The 17,054-nt window shown below is 42.5% G+C and overlaps 1 protein-coding gene across 1 annotated transcript; it reads right to left on the reverse strand.

The window, feature by feature from the left end:
* Positions 1 to 15,699: 15,699 nt before the first annotated feature.
* On the reverse strand, positions 15,700 to 16,854 carry LOC136491895 (uncharacterized). The gene has a single exon (XM_066488100.1). The coding sequence runs from the start codon at positions 16,852 to 16,854 to the stop codon at positions 15,700 to 15,702; it is 1,155 nt and encodes a 384-aa protein (XP_066344197.1).
* Positions 16,855 to 17,054: the final 200 nt, after the last annotated feature.

Here is a 17,054-nt window from a genome sequence, read left to right on the forward strand (position 1 = left end):
GTCGCGACAAGTAGGACAGGAGAAAGGGAATGGATGAAATCAAGAATTTGGGGTAGGGTTTCACTATTTTAGGCTAATGTAGTGTTGTGTTCACCATTGGGCCAATTTGGGCCTTTGGTTTGGGCTTTTGCTAGCCTGCTATGCAGACAACAGGATGCCTCAGAGTGTGCTTTGAAGTCCCAGCGATTGTAGGTTCGGTTGATTCGGTCCTTCGGTTCAGTTGAACACAAGAACCGAAGCCGAGCACCAAAGCCAAAATTCCCCATCATAGATACCAAAACTAAACCAAACAACCGAAAAACTGACTTTTTGGTTTGGTTCGGTTCACTTTTCTATTTTGGGTTGAAATGTGCCCAGCCAGATTGTCGACGGCCATGGCGCTAAAAGCTCTAGTTTGGTTTTGGCTAATTGATGAAATCTAAGTACTAACCTTTGTCATAAGTGTTATGTATATGAGCTAGGTTGGTACACACCAAGTGATGAAGCTACATGATGGCCATGGTGATGGTGATGGCCAAAAAGAGAAGATCAAGTGCTCTAACTTGGAAAATAAGAAAGAGAAAGAAAATGGGGCTCAAGGCAAAGGTAAAATGATAGGGTCATTTTTGTTTTGCCACTCAAGACACCATAGAGGGTGTGAGCGGGCTTAGGATAGATAGCCATTTTATGAAGAGGGGAAATCATGGTTAAAACGGTTATCAAGTACTACTAGGTGTTGTTGATCATGCATATGCATTAGGACCTAGTGTGCTAACTTCTGACCCTTGAAAATGCTTTGAAAATATGCTAATACACGTGCACAATAGTGATACACAATGTGTTTAGCACTTAGGAGCAAGGATGTAGAAATTGGAGTTGAAAAGGAGATGAAATTTGTGACTGGACTCTAGGTTTTGGTGGACCGGACCCTGGGTGGTTTTGGTCCGGTGCCTAACCCTAGGGTGGTGCAGCCCTGTGGAGCAGACCGGTCCATGTGTGGTGGTGCGTCTGAACCCACCTAGGTGAGTCCGGTTGCTCACTCAGAGAAGGCACAGCACTGTAACCTCGATCGGACCCTAGCGTGGAGGTGGACTAGACTCGACCTTGGCACTATGCGTGAGTCTAGTCATGGCGACATGGCATGGAGGCATGTGAGCTAGAGTGGATCAGATTTGGTGTGAGTCCGATGAGCTCGACCGGACTTGGTCCGATCGTATTTTCACGCCGAGGAGCTCTTGATGTAAAATAGGCCTCGACTGGACCCTACTCGGCGCTGAGTCCAATCGGCATGAGCGAGTCTGGTCTGAAGTCTTTAGTGTGCGCGCGCATGTGCTTATACGAAGTGGAGAAGGGACCGAACCCTAGGGACTAAGTCCAGTCCGAAGGTTTTCAGTGCTAAGTGAAGTGACCGTTGAAGATCAACGAATGTCGTTGAACGTAAGGGATGCGTGGCGCTCATCCGTGCATCGGACGTTGGCACCTAGAGAGTCCGACCACTGGCTCAGCGTTTAGTCTGGTCATAGAGAGCCCAATGAAGGGGTACAACGGCTCTATTCTTTTGGGGGCTTTATAAATAGTGGTTGGCCGGCTCTAGCTCACTCTCTTGGATATTTTGATCATCCGTACATCCTTGTGAGCTAAGCCAAACCTCTCCCACTCAATCTCTTGCTTGTTTGTACATCCAAGTGAGTTGGGAGTGATCCAAAGTGCATTTGCTTGAGTGATTGCATCTAGTGGCCCTTGGGGATCGTTCTAGCTACGGTTTTCTTGTTACTCTTGGTGGTTGCCGCCACCTAGACGGCTTGGAGCAGCTTGAGGAGGTTGGCACAAGTTGGTGATTGTTTGTGGCCATCTCCCGGTGAATTTATGAGGGGTTCTTGGGCTTATTCCTTGGTGGAGCATCAAAAGCACCTCTAGTGGATTGCTCTTGAAGTTGAGTGCCCTCATCTTATGTAGGTTCTTGCGGTGCCCTAGTGTAGGGCTTGGCGTGGTGCCAATTAGCTCGTGAACCATCAAGTGAATTGGCCTTCACAACGAGGACGTAGCTTGCCAACAAACAAGTGAACCTCAGGATAAAATTGTGTCGATTGGCTCTTTGGTTTTCACTTGGTGATCATATTATTTCTTGCCACATTTGGTATACCCCTCTCTACCTCTCTCGCTTTATTACATTACTTATCTTGTGGTAGAGGTAGTTTGCTAGTTGCTTAGCTAGTTGAGTTTCTCTTGTTAGTTGTTTATCTTAGTAGCTAGCTCAACTAAAATAGAGTAGCATCTTAGCTTTGTGTGCCTAGAGATTGTAGTCAACTAGAATTATTGGTATAGGTGGCTTGCAACCTTGAGTAGAGCTAGTGTAAAAGGCTTTTGTCATGCTAATCACTTTCCTCAAGTGTTATCCACTATGTGAAAAATAGTTTGTAGCAACGGGATGAATTTTTTATAGGGGCGGCTGGTGATGGAGCTGCCCCTACAGTGGCGTGCTCGGGAGCCTAGACACTAGCCGCCCCTACAAATGGAATAGCAAGGGTGGCTGGTGATACGAGCCGCCCCTACAAATAGGTCTAATTTGTAGGGGTGGCTCAATCACCAGCTGTCCCCGGCGTTGCTATTTGTAGGGGCGATTGGTGATTCAGCCGCCCCTACAAACACCCTCGTATAAATACCTCCGATTTGTAGGGGCGGCTCAATCACCAGCCGCCCCTACAAATGACCCACATATAAAGCCAACTGCAGCAACTTCTTCCTCCTCGGGTCACTCACTCCAACCCATGAAAGAAAGGTGGGGAGGCCTTGGGCACCTTCCAAAAATTGCTCTACTAAGGGAGGAATGTTTTGGTCTCAAATCCTTTGGTGGAGAGGTTGTAGAAGATAAGAAAATGCTATTCCACATTTTTTGAAGTTTTAATGGTTGGTTAGTGAGTAATTAGAGTTTTGTTTTTCTCTCTTTTCTATGGTGCTTGAGCTACTTATGAAGTAAATTAGACCCAAGTTTTGAATGTACTAGGGTAAATTAGGGAGGAGAACAAGATCATACCCTTATTTGGTCCATGTTTCTTGAATTTAGTGAATAATTAATTAGTTTTATGGATGTTTCATGTGCATGTGGATCTAGATCTAGGGTTTAGTTTTTTTTATTAATTTCATTTTTTTGTAAATTTATGTTTGATGAAATTGGACTAGGGTTTGTATGAAAGATATTGGGTAAAATATAATTGTTGCTAATTGTTGTCTTTAAAATTGTTTATTGTAATCAACAAATATGTATTTTAATTATTTATGGATAAATGGGCCATTAATTAATTTTCCTCTACCATGGTGTGTTTGTATGCTTCATGTAATTATATTAGATTTATATTCATATATATCTGAAGTATATACAATTATTCTCAAGTAATTATTAATTTGATTTATTTTTATATACATCTGAATAAGTAGTCCTTTAATATTTGTTTTGCTGTTGTTGTAAAAGATGGAGTACAAGAACTCTTGGATGTATGGTTCGTTAAGGTTCAAGGTAGGTTTCCATGAAGAGGTGGATAAATTTATTGAAGCCACAAAGAAGCATGCAATGACATTGAAAGAGAATAAAAATATAATTATTTGTCCCTATAAAGATTGCAAGAACCGTATGGCATGGACAGATGTGACTATCATCAGATCACATTTGATTATGCGAGGATTTGTTGAGGACTACACAGTATGGATTTATCATAGTGAAACGGTTATTGTTAACGACGAGGATGAGTAGGATTACGATGACGAAACCATAGAATCACTGTCCTAATATTCAGCAGAGCTTGATGCACGAATGGATTTTGAGTTTGACATTGAACAAGGTGGTGATGCTGGTGGTTGGGATGGTAACAATGAAGGTGGTGCCAATAATGATGGTGGAGCACGTGTCAGGGATGAAGATGATTTAGAGGACATGATTCGAGCCCTTGGACCAAAGATTTTACTAAATAGCCCAAAAGATCTAGAAAATTTAGAAAGGGTGACAAAAACATCGAAGAAGACTGTGTATGGTGTTGAAAAGGGCTGTCCGACACATTGGACATTGCTACGTTTTATGCTTGAGCTACTCATCCTAAAGGCTAAGTATGACTGGTCAGACTATAGTTTCAATGATCTATTGCATCTCCTGTCATGGGTGCTGCCACAACCAAACCTAGTTCCTGCCAACACATACCAAGCGAAGAAGGTCATAAGTCCATTGACAATGGGGGTTGAAAAAAATCCATGCATGCCCCAACCACTGTATATTTTTTTGTGGCAAAATATTTAAGTCACTAGATAAATATCCCTGGTATGGGGCCAGCCGATACAAGAACAATGACCTTTATGGTGGGGACAAAGCCAGTATGGGGAAAAAGAGGAATAAGAAGGGTACAAAAAAGGTGGTACAAGAATCTTAGCCCCTAGAGGACACTCCATTAGGCAACAATGCAAAGTAGAGAAGAATTCCTGCCTTGGTAATGTGGTACCTGCCAGTGATCGACCGCTTGAGACATATCTTCCTAAACCCTAAAGAAGCCACACTCATGACATGGTGGGATGATGAGCGCAAGGTGGATGATGATAAGATTGCACACCTAGCTGATTGTAGTTAGTGGCAAAGGTTCGATGAGAAGCACAAAGAATTCAGCGATGACCTAAGGAATGTATGTTTTGGCTTGAGCACCGATGGAATGAATCCCTTCAATGAGAGGATGAGCGACCACAATACTTGGCCAGTGATCTTGACCATGTACAACATCCCAACATGGTTGTGTCAGAAGAGAAAGTACCTTCTCCTCACTATTTTTATTTCTAGCCCTAAACAACCAGGCATTGATATAGACATGTTCCTCGAGCCTTTGATGCAAGAAATGGAGAGGCTATGGAGGCATGGGGAGCCAATGTATGATGCGTTCCGAAAGGAGGACTTCATATGTAGAGCAATAATATTTGTTACTACCAATGATTACCCCATGCTGTTTGCTTTGTCTAGATAGATCAAAGGGAAGCCAGGATGCTTGGTTTGCTTGGATGGTACTACATGGGTGTACCTAGATGCATCCAAGAAGATAGTTTACCTAAGGAACCGACGCTTCTTAAAGACAAGTCACAAGTACCGTAGCAATTGTTCTTTAGATTTTATGACAACACCCTAGAGATTGAACCCCCTTTAGAGAGACATCATAACAGAGAACACATGTACAGAATGGTGAAAAACATACACGTCATCTATGGAAAGAAGAATCCGGATGGGATGAACAGAGATAGAAGCACACCTCCAGTCGAAGGCATACCTTTCAAGAAACAATCGATCTTCTTTCAGTATCTGCCTTATTGGCTAGACTTGGAGGTCCCCCATGCCATTGATGCTATGCACATATAAAAGAATGTCTTTGAGAGTCTCATTGCTACCTTGATAGACACAGGCAAGTCAAAGGATGGTTTGAAAGCACAGAAAGACATGGTGCAGCTAAATGTGATGCCACAGCTTCACCCGGTACCTGAGGCTAATGGAAAATACACTCTACCCATGGTGTGCTTCAACCTAACACCAGACAAGAAGAGAGCTATATGCACTTTCCTAAGGGGGGTCAAAGTCCCGACTGGGTTTTCAGTAAATATGAAGAAGCTAGTGTTGATGAAGGACTTGTCAATAACACACTGCAAGGCTCATGATTGTCATGTGATGCTGACAGTGTTTCTACCTATTGCAATCAGGGCTATAAAGCTAGAGTTCTTGAAAATGGCCATCGCCCGCATGTGCTACTTCTTTTCGAAGATCTCATAGAAGACGATTTGCAAGCAAGAGCTGAGTGACCTACATGAATTTGTGGTGGAGACATAAAACCAACTAGAGATGTGTTTACCTCCTACTTTTTTGATATAATGCCACATCTCATGATTCACATGGTTCATCAGATACAGGCGCTGGGCCCTTGCTACTTGCATGAAATGTGGTCCTACGAGTGGTTCATGTCAGTTCTAAGTCGATACATGCATAATTGAGCATACCCAGAGGGCTCCATGATAGAGGGTTACAGTACTAAAGAAGTCATCGAGTGCTGTCAAGAGTATCTAAAAGTACAGAAAGGGATTGGTAAACCCGATTCTCGTCACAAGGGTAGGCTGACTAAGAAGGGCACTAGTGGTAGAAAAGTGTTCATCGACCATGATTACAAAGAGGTGAGTCGAGCGCATTACAGTGTCTTGCAGAGTACACAACTGATGCAACCGTACATTGATGAACACTTGACTATCATTATGGCGGAGAGAAATGGCCATTCAGATGATTGGGTCATGAAACAACACAAGCAACGACTAACTACATGGTTGAAGGACCAAAACATACAACTTGGAGAAACCATAGACTCTATTACCATCAGTAGGTTGGCAGAGGGGCCATCGAGACAAGTGACATCTTGGAATGCTTATGACATCAATGGGTATACGTACTATACCCACGCATAGGATAGTAAATATGTGAACCAAAACAGCGGTGTTCGAATAGAGGCTCTCGATGGATTGGGGCGAAAGATCCAATACTTTGGCATCATTGAAGAGATATGGGAACTTGACTATGGAAGGGATATAACGGTGGCTCTATTTTGATACCGCTAGATCAAACAACACCAACTAAATAGGAACCGCCCCTATAAATGCATTTGTAGGGGCAGCTGGGTCAGAAACCGTCCCTATAAATGTATTTGTAGGGGCGGCTGGATCAGGAACTGCCCCTAGAAATCGTCCTAAGTATAAATACAAGGGCACACAGGTGAGAATGGGTTGGGCGCTCTCTTCTTCCTTTCGACACCGTTAGGCTACCCACTTTTTCCCCCGCGCCCCCACCTCTGCCACTACAAAAAGTTCACTTCTAAGACGATTCATTTTTGTCACAGTACATGCAAATAACGTCATCAAAACATATCTATGATGAAGTTATGATGAAATTCTGATCGTCATCTTTGTAGCGTCACATTTGTTGCACGGTGACGCTTTAGTGTTTTTCATCACAGATAGAGTTACATCCATGACGCTTTCCCCTCCATCACTGATCTATTTCAATAGGTGTTCTAGTGGACACGTGTATGATGGAGATGTGTACACGTGTATGATGAGGATGTCAACACGTGTTTGATGAGGAGGCTGACACATGTACTGTTTGTAGGTTGACACGTGGCGCTCTCGTGCTCATTTATGTGGTAGCATGTAAGATGACATGGCAAGATGTTGGAGATGATGTGGTAGCAAGTTAGAGATGACATGGCGACTGTTACTTAGTGATGTTTGTTTTTGTCATAGTATAGATTTGACGAATTCGATATAATTCACAGGCAGTACCATTATTGTCAGGCCTGAGCACTGATCCCATACACATGCAGCACAAGTTTATTCATCAAGCACCAACATAGTTTCATACAACACAAATTTATGTTCAAATACAACCAGAGTTCCCTAACACGGGAAACAAGTTCACACACATCCAATAGACCAAGTTCCAAAGCAAAGGTACCAAACCATAGACAAGTTCACAGATAACATAACTGATAGACCAAGTTTAGTATCTTATTATGAGGACCAATAGCACCACCACTCCACTGCTCAGCAGCACTCCATGGCACTCCAAGGAACCTGAGCTGCACAGGAGCAAGCTAAGTAGCTCGATTACCTGAGTTGAGGTTCAAGATGCGCTGAAGTAACAGATCATTAGCTTCTTGTTTCTTCTTGAACTCCTCCATCTCTTGCTGGGCCTTGCGCACTTCTTCTTAGGTCTTGGCCATTGATTCTTCTATTTCTTTAGCTTTCTTCTTCAGGTAGTCCAATTCTTCTTGAAGTAGATCAGCCCATTGCTTTTTGGCCTGCACCTGTTCTCTTAGTTGTGCTTCTCTTGCAGCTGATGCAGCATATTTGCTTACTGGTGTTTCAATACCAGCATTCTTGAGGAATGTAGAGGCTACACTAGTTTGTGAGAGAACCTTGGAGACAATCTCAGTACTAGATCTTGGTGTTTCTAAATCTTGAGCAGGCTGGGCCAACATATTTTCCATGGCAGCCTACAACAAATAGGTGGAAAAAGGATAAGATAACTATGGAGTCCATTTCACAAGCAGACATGAAAATCATCACAAACATATTGATGTATATATGTTTAAGTACATGAACACAATTAACAATAACTTCACATGGCACATCAGAGATGAATATCCTATCCATTTCACAACAACAATAGGACCATGCACAGAAAACATATGACTTCACATATAAGTGTATACATATGAACATTTAGTCTATGTACTAATTCATCCAGTAATTATATAGGGACAACTTTTGATTTGACAAGCACAGACCATGCACAAAGAACGTATGATTGCATATATAGGTGTAAACTTATGAACATCTTGTCTATGTACAAATCCCATCCAGCAAGCACATAGGTAAAATTTTTCCATTTCATAAGCATAGATAGAACCATCCACACACAACATTTAAGCATATGAACATCCTTCCATGTACTAATTCCATCCAACAGCAACTGTACATGAGCAAAAATTGACATATATACCCTGTCCATCAATCACATATGCAGGTACTTATAACTGTTTCTTTGACCTCTTCGCTCATGCCCTTCTTCTTGCTGGTATGGCATTCCTTGAACATCTCCACTGCATCCACTTCTCTATCCTTGGTTTTCTCCCTCTGTATTAATTTTAAGCGTGAAATGCAGGAAAATTAGCTTTTGTATCTAGACTAATTTATAGGAAATAGATATGCATGTTTTCATAAGATACAATGTATTGAACCAGAGTTGTAGCACTTACATATGCATACAAATGTGAGATGTAGCTGTGAGATCCTGTCGCTTGATGGTGCCTGACCTTAGCACAATTTTTCTTATTTTTCTTAGCCGTTTCCTATAAGGCAAACATGTAAGTTTTATACATAGAGATGAAATAGTAGAGTTTGTTGTTTGGACCATCATCATACCTTTACTTTTGCACTGGACCACAACTTCACGAGTTCAAGCCACTGCTCATCAGTAAGATTAGCAACAGGGGAAGTTGTTCTGACTTCATTAGTTGGTATACCATTGAAGTACTTCTTCTTCAACAAATATCTACTCTGGCGTACAACACTTTGGAGCATATTGTTGCAGGCTTTCACTGTTGGCTCATGCTTGTCATCAACTGCTAACCTAACCTGCAGAAGTCAATCACCCATCAGATTTAGGTATTAGCATTTGATATAGCAACTTATATGAAGTACCAAATACATATGCAAGGTATCAAATTAATTATAGACAACTTGCCCATGAATTCTTTCAATTGGCTTTCATCATTCTTGTAGTGTTTCTAGTGAGTTAGAATGGGCATGTTCTTCCTAGTGATAAGGCCAGCCTCAGAAGCTAGCTTAGCAGCTTGTACAGGCTTCTCTGGCCTCCTCTTGCCTTCAGCAATTTCAATTGGCAACCTTCTTCCCATAGATTATGTCATATTGTCAAGCAATTTGCCTTTTGTTGGCAGCCTTGGTTTTCTTGGAGCACGTTGTTTACCTACATTGTTGGCACTTATAGAATTAGAGTAGTCCAAGTAGTAAAGCAAAGAATGTGAGGAAGCTGGTCTGTTACTTGCCTTGAGGAACAATCTCTAACTCTTCTGAGGCCTCAGCTTCATTTGATTATGCATTTATTGGGTCATCAAAAGTAGACCAGTCCAGAGTAGGTTCTTCTTCATCTTGTCCCCTAGTGGCTATGACATTCTTCTCTAGTGGCAGCTCCTCAGCCACAACTACTGGGTGGTTGGTGGTGTACTTCTTTCTAGACCTTGTTGCAACTCTAGGAGTTGTCTCACTCACTGTAGCTGCCCTCACTCTTTTTGTGCCACCTAGAGCCATCTTGGCCTTCTTCTTTGATCCTGAAGCCCGCTTGTTGCTGCTGTCAGATTCCTAATATAGAAGGGTAAACAAATCTATTGTTAGAACCTGCATGAAAATAAGTCTCACAAAATACAACGAACAACATAATGTAAAGACACCCCACCAAGACACTTTCATCTTCTTCTTCCTGGCCCTCTTTAGCTCTAGGAAGATATTCGGATGAATATGACCCCTCCCCATGAACTTTCTTGTTTCTTTGCTTGCCCAGATTCAGAGAACTTTCTTTTTCAATGCTATTTTGAAGAGAAGAAGCCAAGGTACTGAGACCCAATGCTTCCATCTTCTTCTTGTTCTCTATGACTTGCAAATCCCGTAGCTTTTTATAGTACCCTATTTTAAATAGATTTTAGTCAAATTAATCCCTAGACTGTAAAACCTAAACCCTAACCCTAACCCTAACCCATAAACCATAGAACCCTAGACCCTACCTAGTTAACTAGAAGAACCTGGGCTTGGGGGGCATTTGAAAGTACCTGGGCTTGGGGGGCTGAGGCGTTTTACGGGCCGTTTAGGCATTGTTGAAGGCGAGTGTCTCCACTGGAGTGGATGCCATGGTCGTTGTCGTGGTGTCTCCAGTGATGTAGTCGTATGGCTCCTCCATCATGGCTCCATCGATTGTCCCTCTTGCGACGGAGTGGATCTGAGAGCGGCGACGGTGGTGTGGATCTAAGAGCGGCAATGGTGGCGTGGAGCTAAGAGCGGTGACGGCGGCATGGATTTGAGAGCGGCGATGGTGGCATGGAGCTGAGAGTAGCATGGCGGCGGCAGTGGTGGCAGAGTGGATCTAAGAGCGGCGACGATGGCGGTGGAGTGGATCTAGGGGACCGGCGGCGGAGTGGATCTAGGGGACCGGTGGCGGAGTGGATCTACGCGGGCGGCGACGGAGTGGATGTGAGGGCAGTGGTGGCGGTGGAGTGAAATGAGGCATATATAGCCTGTAGCGAAGTTACTATCTTGTCCCTGCTGTAGTGAATGAGGAGGAGTGATGGTTGAGGGTAGTACAGGATTTTCCCAGTGATGCCCAAATTTTTGGCGAGGGATGCGCGTCGACGACCGAAACTAAGATGAGGAGGCGGGAGGTGGATTCGTTTTTTTTTGTTTTTTCTTCTCAAAACAAAATGGTTCTTTTCTCTAGCTTTTATGGACTAAAATGATATTTGTTTCTATAAATTTGACATCATATTTCCATTGTTTGTGATGATGGTTTATAGTACTATATAGTAATCCACAATGGTAAACATTTTATTACTTGTCACCTTCTTTGATACATCACAAGTATGAATTATATAATCATCAAAGATGATAATTGTATGAAGGATGAAAACAAGCTTTGATTAACAAAGTAAATGTGTAAGATGATAACGGTGTGCTCTCAAATTATAGGGAGATATACATGTGGCCTTACTTTGTGTGCATTATACATATAGGGAGATATACATGTGGCCTTACTTTGTGTGCATTATACATATATAATCCATAATGTGTGCATGAATGAATTTTAACACTTCATAAGATCCTAGCAACACACATACATACAAGAACTTAGTATGTAAAGTTTGTGCTTGGTTCACTTGATAAGATCATATACATCTATGTGCTTGGTTATAACTTCATAAGATCTTATATATATGATCCCTTCTTACCATAAACTATGCACTACATAAGATCATATACATTCTTTGTTATAGCAAGACACATAGGTATGCACTACATTAGATGACATAGCTAGTTTGGTTACATATACATTAGATGACATAGCTAGCTTGGTTACTTCACTCATAACACTTGCATACAAGCTTGCTATACACTTATACACTTGAAATGCATGGTACGATGAAGATTATTATAAGAGGTCTACAAAAGTTGTTCATTAATGTACCACATAACATTTCATTCAAAATTCACTTGAAATTTGCTTAAAAATCAACTGAAATCATGGGTTTGACCACCATTTGACCGTCATGGACCCACCCGTCAGCCTGACTCCCAAGCTGAACCAAGTCCAGCCAGCTTCAGAGCTAACCTGGTGGGCCTATCCTATTAGTCTCAAAAGGCAACGGTCTAAAATTTCCCCCTTCCCCCAAATCCTCGCCCACCTGCACCCAAACCCCCCACCGTTGGCCACCGGCACCACCCACCGCCGCGCACCCACTCCACCGGTGAGCCCCTGCCCCCACGCTTGCAATACAGTAGGTATCCTCTGCCGCCGCACCTGCTCCACCGGCCAAGACCCACCGCAACGCAGCCACTCGATAGGCCACCGAGCGCCGCCGCCCTATGTTTCCCAGTTAGGGTTAGAGCTCCATGGTAGCCGAATCAAGCTCGTCGAGGAGCTCCATGGAGCGCTATGGGGTCCGGTCCCCCAACTCCTCCCCAATTCCCTATCGCCACCTGCCATACTCATACAGTCCGGATATCAACTACGAGTGCGGTCGCAAGAGTCCCTGGTGGATCTCATGGAGTGATGGGAATCCAGGAAGGAGGTACCATTACTGCTACAAATATCGGGTAAGTTCAATTTACATCCTCCCCAATTGTTAAGATGGGTTGATTTGAATTGTAGAAACTGTCTACCTAACAAACTGCAAATTGATTGTGGATGCAAGGATGGTGGATGCACTTTTTGGGAGTGGTTGGATCCGAAGCCAACAAATCATCTGATTGAAATCCTTGTTGATTTGCGAGATGCAGTTAAGGCCCTACATACCAAGAACCAGACTTTGGAGGTGGAGAATAGTGAACTGAGTTATTTGCTTGATGAAGCATAGGCCAAGATTGCCCAACTAGTGACGGAGAATGAGAAGGCTACTGTACTTGCCATGGATCAGGAAGCCAAGATTGCTAAACTAGTGAAGGAAAAGGAGAAGGCTAGTGTTCTTGCCAAGGATCAGGAGGCCAAGGTGGTGCAGGGCAAGCTGGTGTTCAGTAAAGTTGGCAAGGCCTGTTGTCGTGCAGTGATTTTTCTTGTCGTGTGTTTGGCACTTCTGGTGGCCATGTTTAGTAAAGGTCCTAAGACCATGAAACCATAGCTGTTGTGAAATAGCTGTGTCAATGTATGAACTAGTTTAGTCAATGTATGAGTTGTTCAATGTATGAATTGTTGTTCTGAATGTATGAGTTGTTCAATGCATGAATTTATAGCATGCTGTTGCATGACTGCTGAAAATGGCCACAAATTGAGAATGAGTGCCTGATAGCAAGCTGTTGCATGACTACTGAAAATGGATAGAAATTAAGAAGTGCTTGATAGCATGCTGTTACAAATGTGTTATACATGACTATTACAATTCCAGAACATCAATATCCAAAAAAGGCAGTGTCAAGCCAACAAAAGAGTCACTGTTACAAATGTTCACTAAAATGAAGCTATAAATACAAGAAAATGAAGCTAATCATCATCATTATATTCCATGGGATCCCTGTCATTTTCACTAAAATACTCCAATATAGTGTCATCTTCACAATCTTCAGAGTCACTGTCTGCATCCAGGTCTTCTTCCCTTCTACTAATAAGATCTTGTAAGTTACCAGCAATAGAAGATTTCTCTCCATGTACACGTCGGTACACTGGTGCAGGCTCATCTAATCCATCATCATCATCATCAGCTTGCACCAAAAGCTCATTATCAGAACCAGCTTCATCTTGGTGAACAGCGCTCAATTCTGCTTCAGTGACATCATACATACTCCTATGCTCAAATTTCTGGACAACACACCAATTTTCACCAAACTGTGTGTCTGGCACATAGAAGACCTTTTTTGATTGAGTTGCTAACATAAATGGGTCTGATTTGTACCAAAACCTCTCCACATTGATGGATCTAAAAAGGCCATCATCTCTAACAGCTCTTCCTTTGCCATCTTGACTGAACCACTCACACCAAAAAAGTACCACAGTTCGAATGGATTCCAAATTGGAGTTGTAGCTCAACTCAACAATCTCTTTGAGCTGACCATAAAATTCAGTCGGCACACTATTATGTGTTCCATCTGCCAGCACACCACTATTTTGTGTCTGCCTTTGTCTTTCACGGTCGATAGTGTTGTATCGAACACCATTGACACCGCATGATGCCCATAACTTCACTCTAAGGCAAGGAGGACATGATATTGCATATAGGCCTTCACTAACATCTTCATGATTATCCATCCATAGCATCTTGATCTAATAAGACCACCAAACAAGTTAAAATTTGAAAAATATGAAAAAAAACTTGCTGCACACAAAATAAATATGAAACCACTTACATGATTCCTAAACCAAGTAGGAAATTCCTTTTCCAACCTATTCTCAACATCATGGCCACCTTCTTCCTCTAACAGTTGTCTAAACTTGCTGCACACATAGTTTGCAATATGTATTGGTCACCCATGTTTAGCATTGTTGTTTACTAGCACACACAATTTAGGAAAGAAGCACTCACCTTAAATATGGCTCTACCTCATCACAGTTGTTTAGCACATACCAACAAATCTTGTCAAATTCTTTGTCATCAAGATATGTCTGCCTGTGTGCTCCCAAGAGTTTAACACCATGCTGGAAGATAGAGAGTCACTATCTGAAACTCCCAGATCCCATTTGTCATCATCCCTGTTAAATCTAGTGACAACATCATCCATGTACCTTGAGCAAAAGGTCAAGGCCTCATTAGCTATGTACGCCTCAGTGATGGATCCTTTAGGTCTAGCCCTATTCCTCACATACCCCTTCAAAGTGCCCATTTGGCATTCTATCAGGTACATCCATCCATATTGAACAGGACCTCTTAGGAGTGCTTCATCAGGAAGGTGGATAGCCAAGTGGACCATCACATCAAAAAAGGTAGGAGGAAAAATTTTCTCCAGCTTGCATAGTATCATAGGGATTTCTGCCTTTAGACGTTTGATCACATCAACCTTTAGTTTCCTACTACAAAGCTCTCAGAAAAATTTACCCAACTCTCCAACTGCTTCATATATGTCCTTATGCACTAGTCCTCGGAGACCAATAGGTAAAATTCTTTGGAGCAGTATGTGGCAATCATGGGTTTTGAGGCCCTGCACCTTGGAACCATCTGCACTAATGCATCTTGTCAGGTTGGAAGCGTATCCATATGGAAACCAAATACTTTTTAGAAATCCACAAAATGCAGCCCTTTCTTCTTTTTCCATGGCATACCATGCTGCTGGCGTGGAAACTGAATTCCCACCATCTTCTTCTAAATGGAGTTCAGGTCGTATGCCCATATCCTGCAAATCAAGCCTTACATTAACTGTATCCTTATTCTTGCCCTCAAGATGGAGTATTATGCCTAGAAGGGCATCACATATATTCTTCTCTATATGCATCACATCAAGATTGTGTGGCAGCTTCAAGTGTTTCCAATAAGGTAGTTCCCATAGAGCTGACTTTTGGCTAAACAATTTTGGCTCCTTGTCCTTCTGTCCACGCTTCCTTTTCTTGCTACCATCATGCTTACCAGAACACACATCTTTTACCTTCTCTAGACACTCCAATGTCTCATCCATACTCAGCATTTGTGGCTCAACCCAGTTTTCTCAGTGTCCATCAAAGGCCAAGCTTCTTCACCACTTGTGATTTTTTGGAAGGTAGCGACGGTGTCCAATGTAACAAATCTTTTTCCTAAGACTCCTTGACAATGGATCTCTGTTGCAATAAATGCATGCATAGTAGCCTTTGGTAATTCGCCCTGATAATACACCCAAAGCTGGATAGTCATGGATGCACCATAGTACTGCAGCACGAAGGTCAAACTTTTCGCTAGTGAATGCATCATAAGTGCTGACACCCTCCTAGAGTTTTAACAAATCCTCAATGAGTGGTTGTAAGAATATGTCAAAGTCCTTGCCTGGAGACTTTGGCCCTGGGATGAGCAATGACATGTAGAAGTTGGATGCATCGGTGCATGACCATGGAGGAAGATTGTATACCCTTACAAGTATAGGCCACATGCTATAAGTTGTGTTCATGTTCCCAAAAGGATTGAAGCCATCTGTAGCTAAACCAAGCCTTAGGTTTCTAGCATCTTCAGCAAAGCTTGGATACACCTCATGAAAGTCTTTCCAGGCTTCGCCATTAGCTAGATGGCTCATTTCATTATACACAGGAACCCGCTTATCCTTATGCCACCGGGTCTCCTTAGATGTTGATTTTTTTGCAAACATCCTCTTCAGCCTAGGTATAAGAGGAAAATATCTCAAAATCTTCTTAGGAATCCTTTTGGCACCATCTGCATCTACCCACCTAGATTTCTTGCATTTTGGGCAGTTGTCCGCTTTGGCAAGATCCTTCTGAAATAACACACAATTATTGTCACAGACATGGATTAACTCATAACCAAGACCCAATTCTTTGAGATACCTCTTTGGGTTGTCATATGAATCTAGAAGACCACAGTTAGGGAATGACCCTGACAATAACTTCAATATCACACTTAATGTTGTGTTGCTGATCCTATAGAAGGACTTGATATGTAGCAGTCTCACTAGAAAAGAGAACCTAGACTGAACAGAACCTGGGCAAAGAGCACATTTTGCATCTTCAAATACTTTCGCAAACATAGGCTGTTCTCCATCTTCTTGTACAACTACGTACAAGTCAGCTAGCATCTCTGACGTACCATGATCATCCTCATTGTCAGGCTCATCCACATGCAGTGCATCAACAAGATCATTAGGTTCATTTGCATCCTCTGCATGTTCCACAATCTCAGCATCAAAAGCTTCTCCATGGTGTACCCACCTAGTGTATGTAGCTAACCATCCATAGAGATACACATGGTCATACACTTCCTTCTGACTCCATGAAGACTGATTCAGACAATTGCGACATGGGCAAGGTATAGCATCATCCGCATTGTATCTACCTCGAACATAAGCCATAAACTGATCAATGCCATCATTGAATTGATCACTGAACCGAGCAGCACGAATCCATGTTCTGTCCATCTAATAAAAATGTAATAATTACCTCTAATTAGCCATGTCTAAACAGCTACTGAATCCACTGAATTGCAAGCTTTGGGAGAGGACAATACCTCAGGTACGCCAGAGCAGAGAAGCCACAGTAGCAGGTATGCCAGAGCAGGCAGCAGCAGCATTAGCAGGTATGCCAGAGCCGAGAAGCCACAGTGGCTGCCGGCCAAAGG

The sequence above is a fragment of the Miscanthus floridulus genome, chromosome 11 (assembly GCF_019320115.1).
Source record: "Miscanthus floridulus cultivar M001 chromosome 11, ASM1932011v1, whole genome shotgun sequence".
Classification (NCBI taxonomy): Eukaryota; Viridiplantae; Streptophyta; class Magnoliopsida; order Poales; family Poaceae; genus Miscanthus; species Miscanthus floridulus.

Excerpts from the sequence above, each read along its gene's own strand:
- LOC136491895 (XM_066488100.1), bottom strand. The coding sequence starts at position 16,854 with ATGGACAGAACATGGATTCGTGCTGCTCGGTTCAGTGATCAATTCAAT.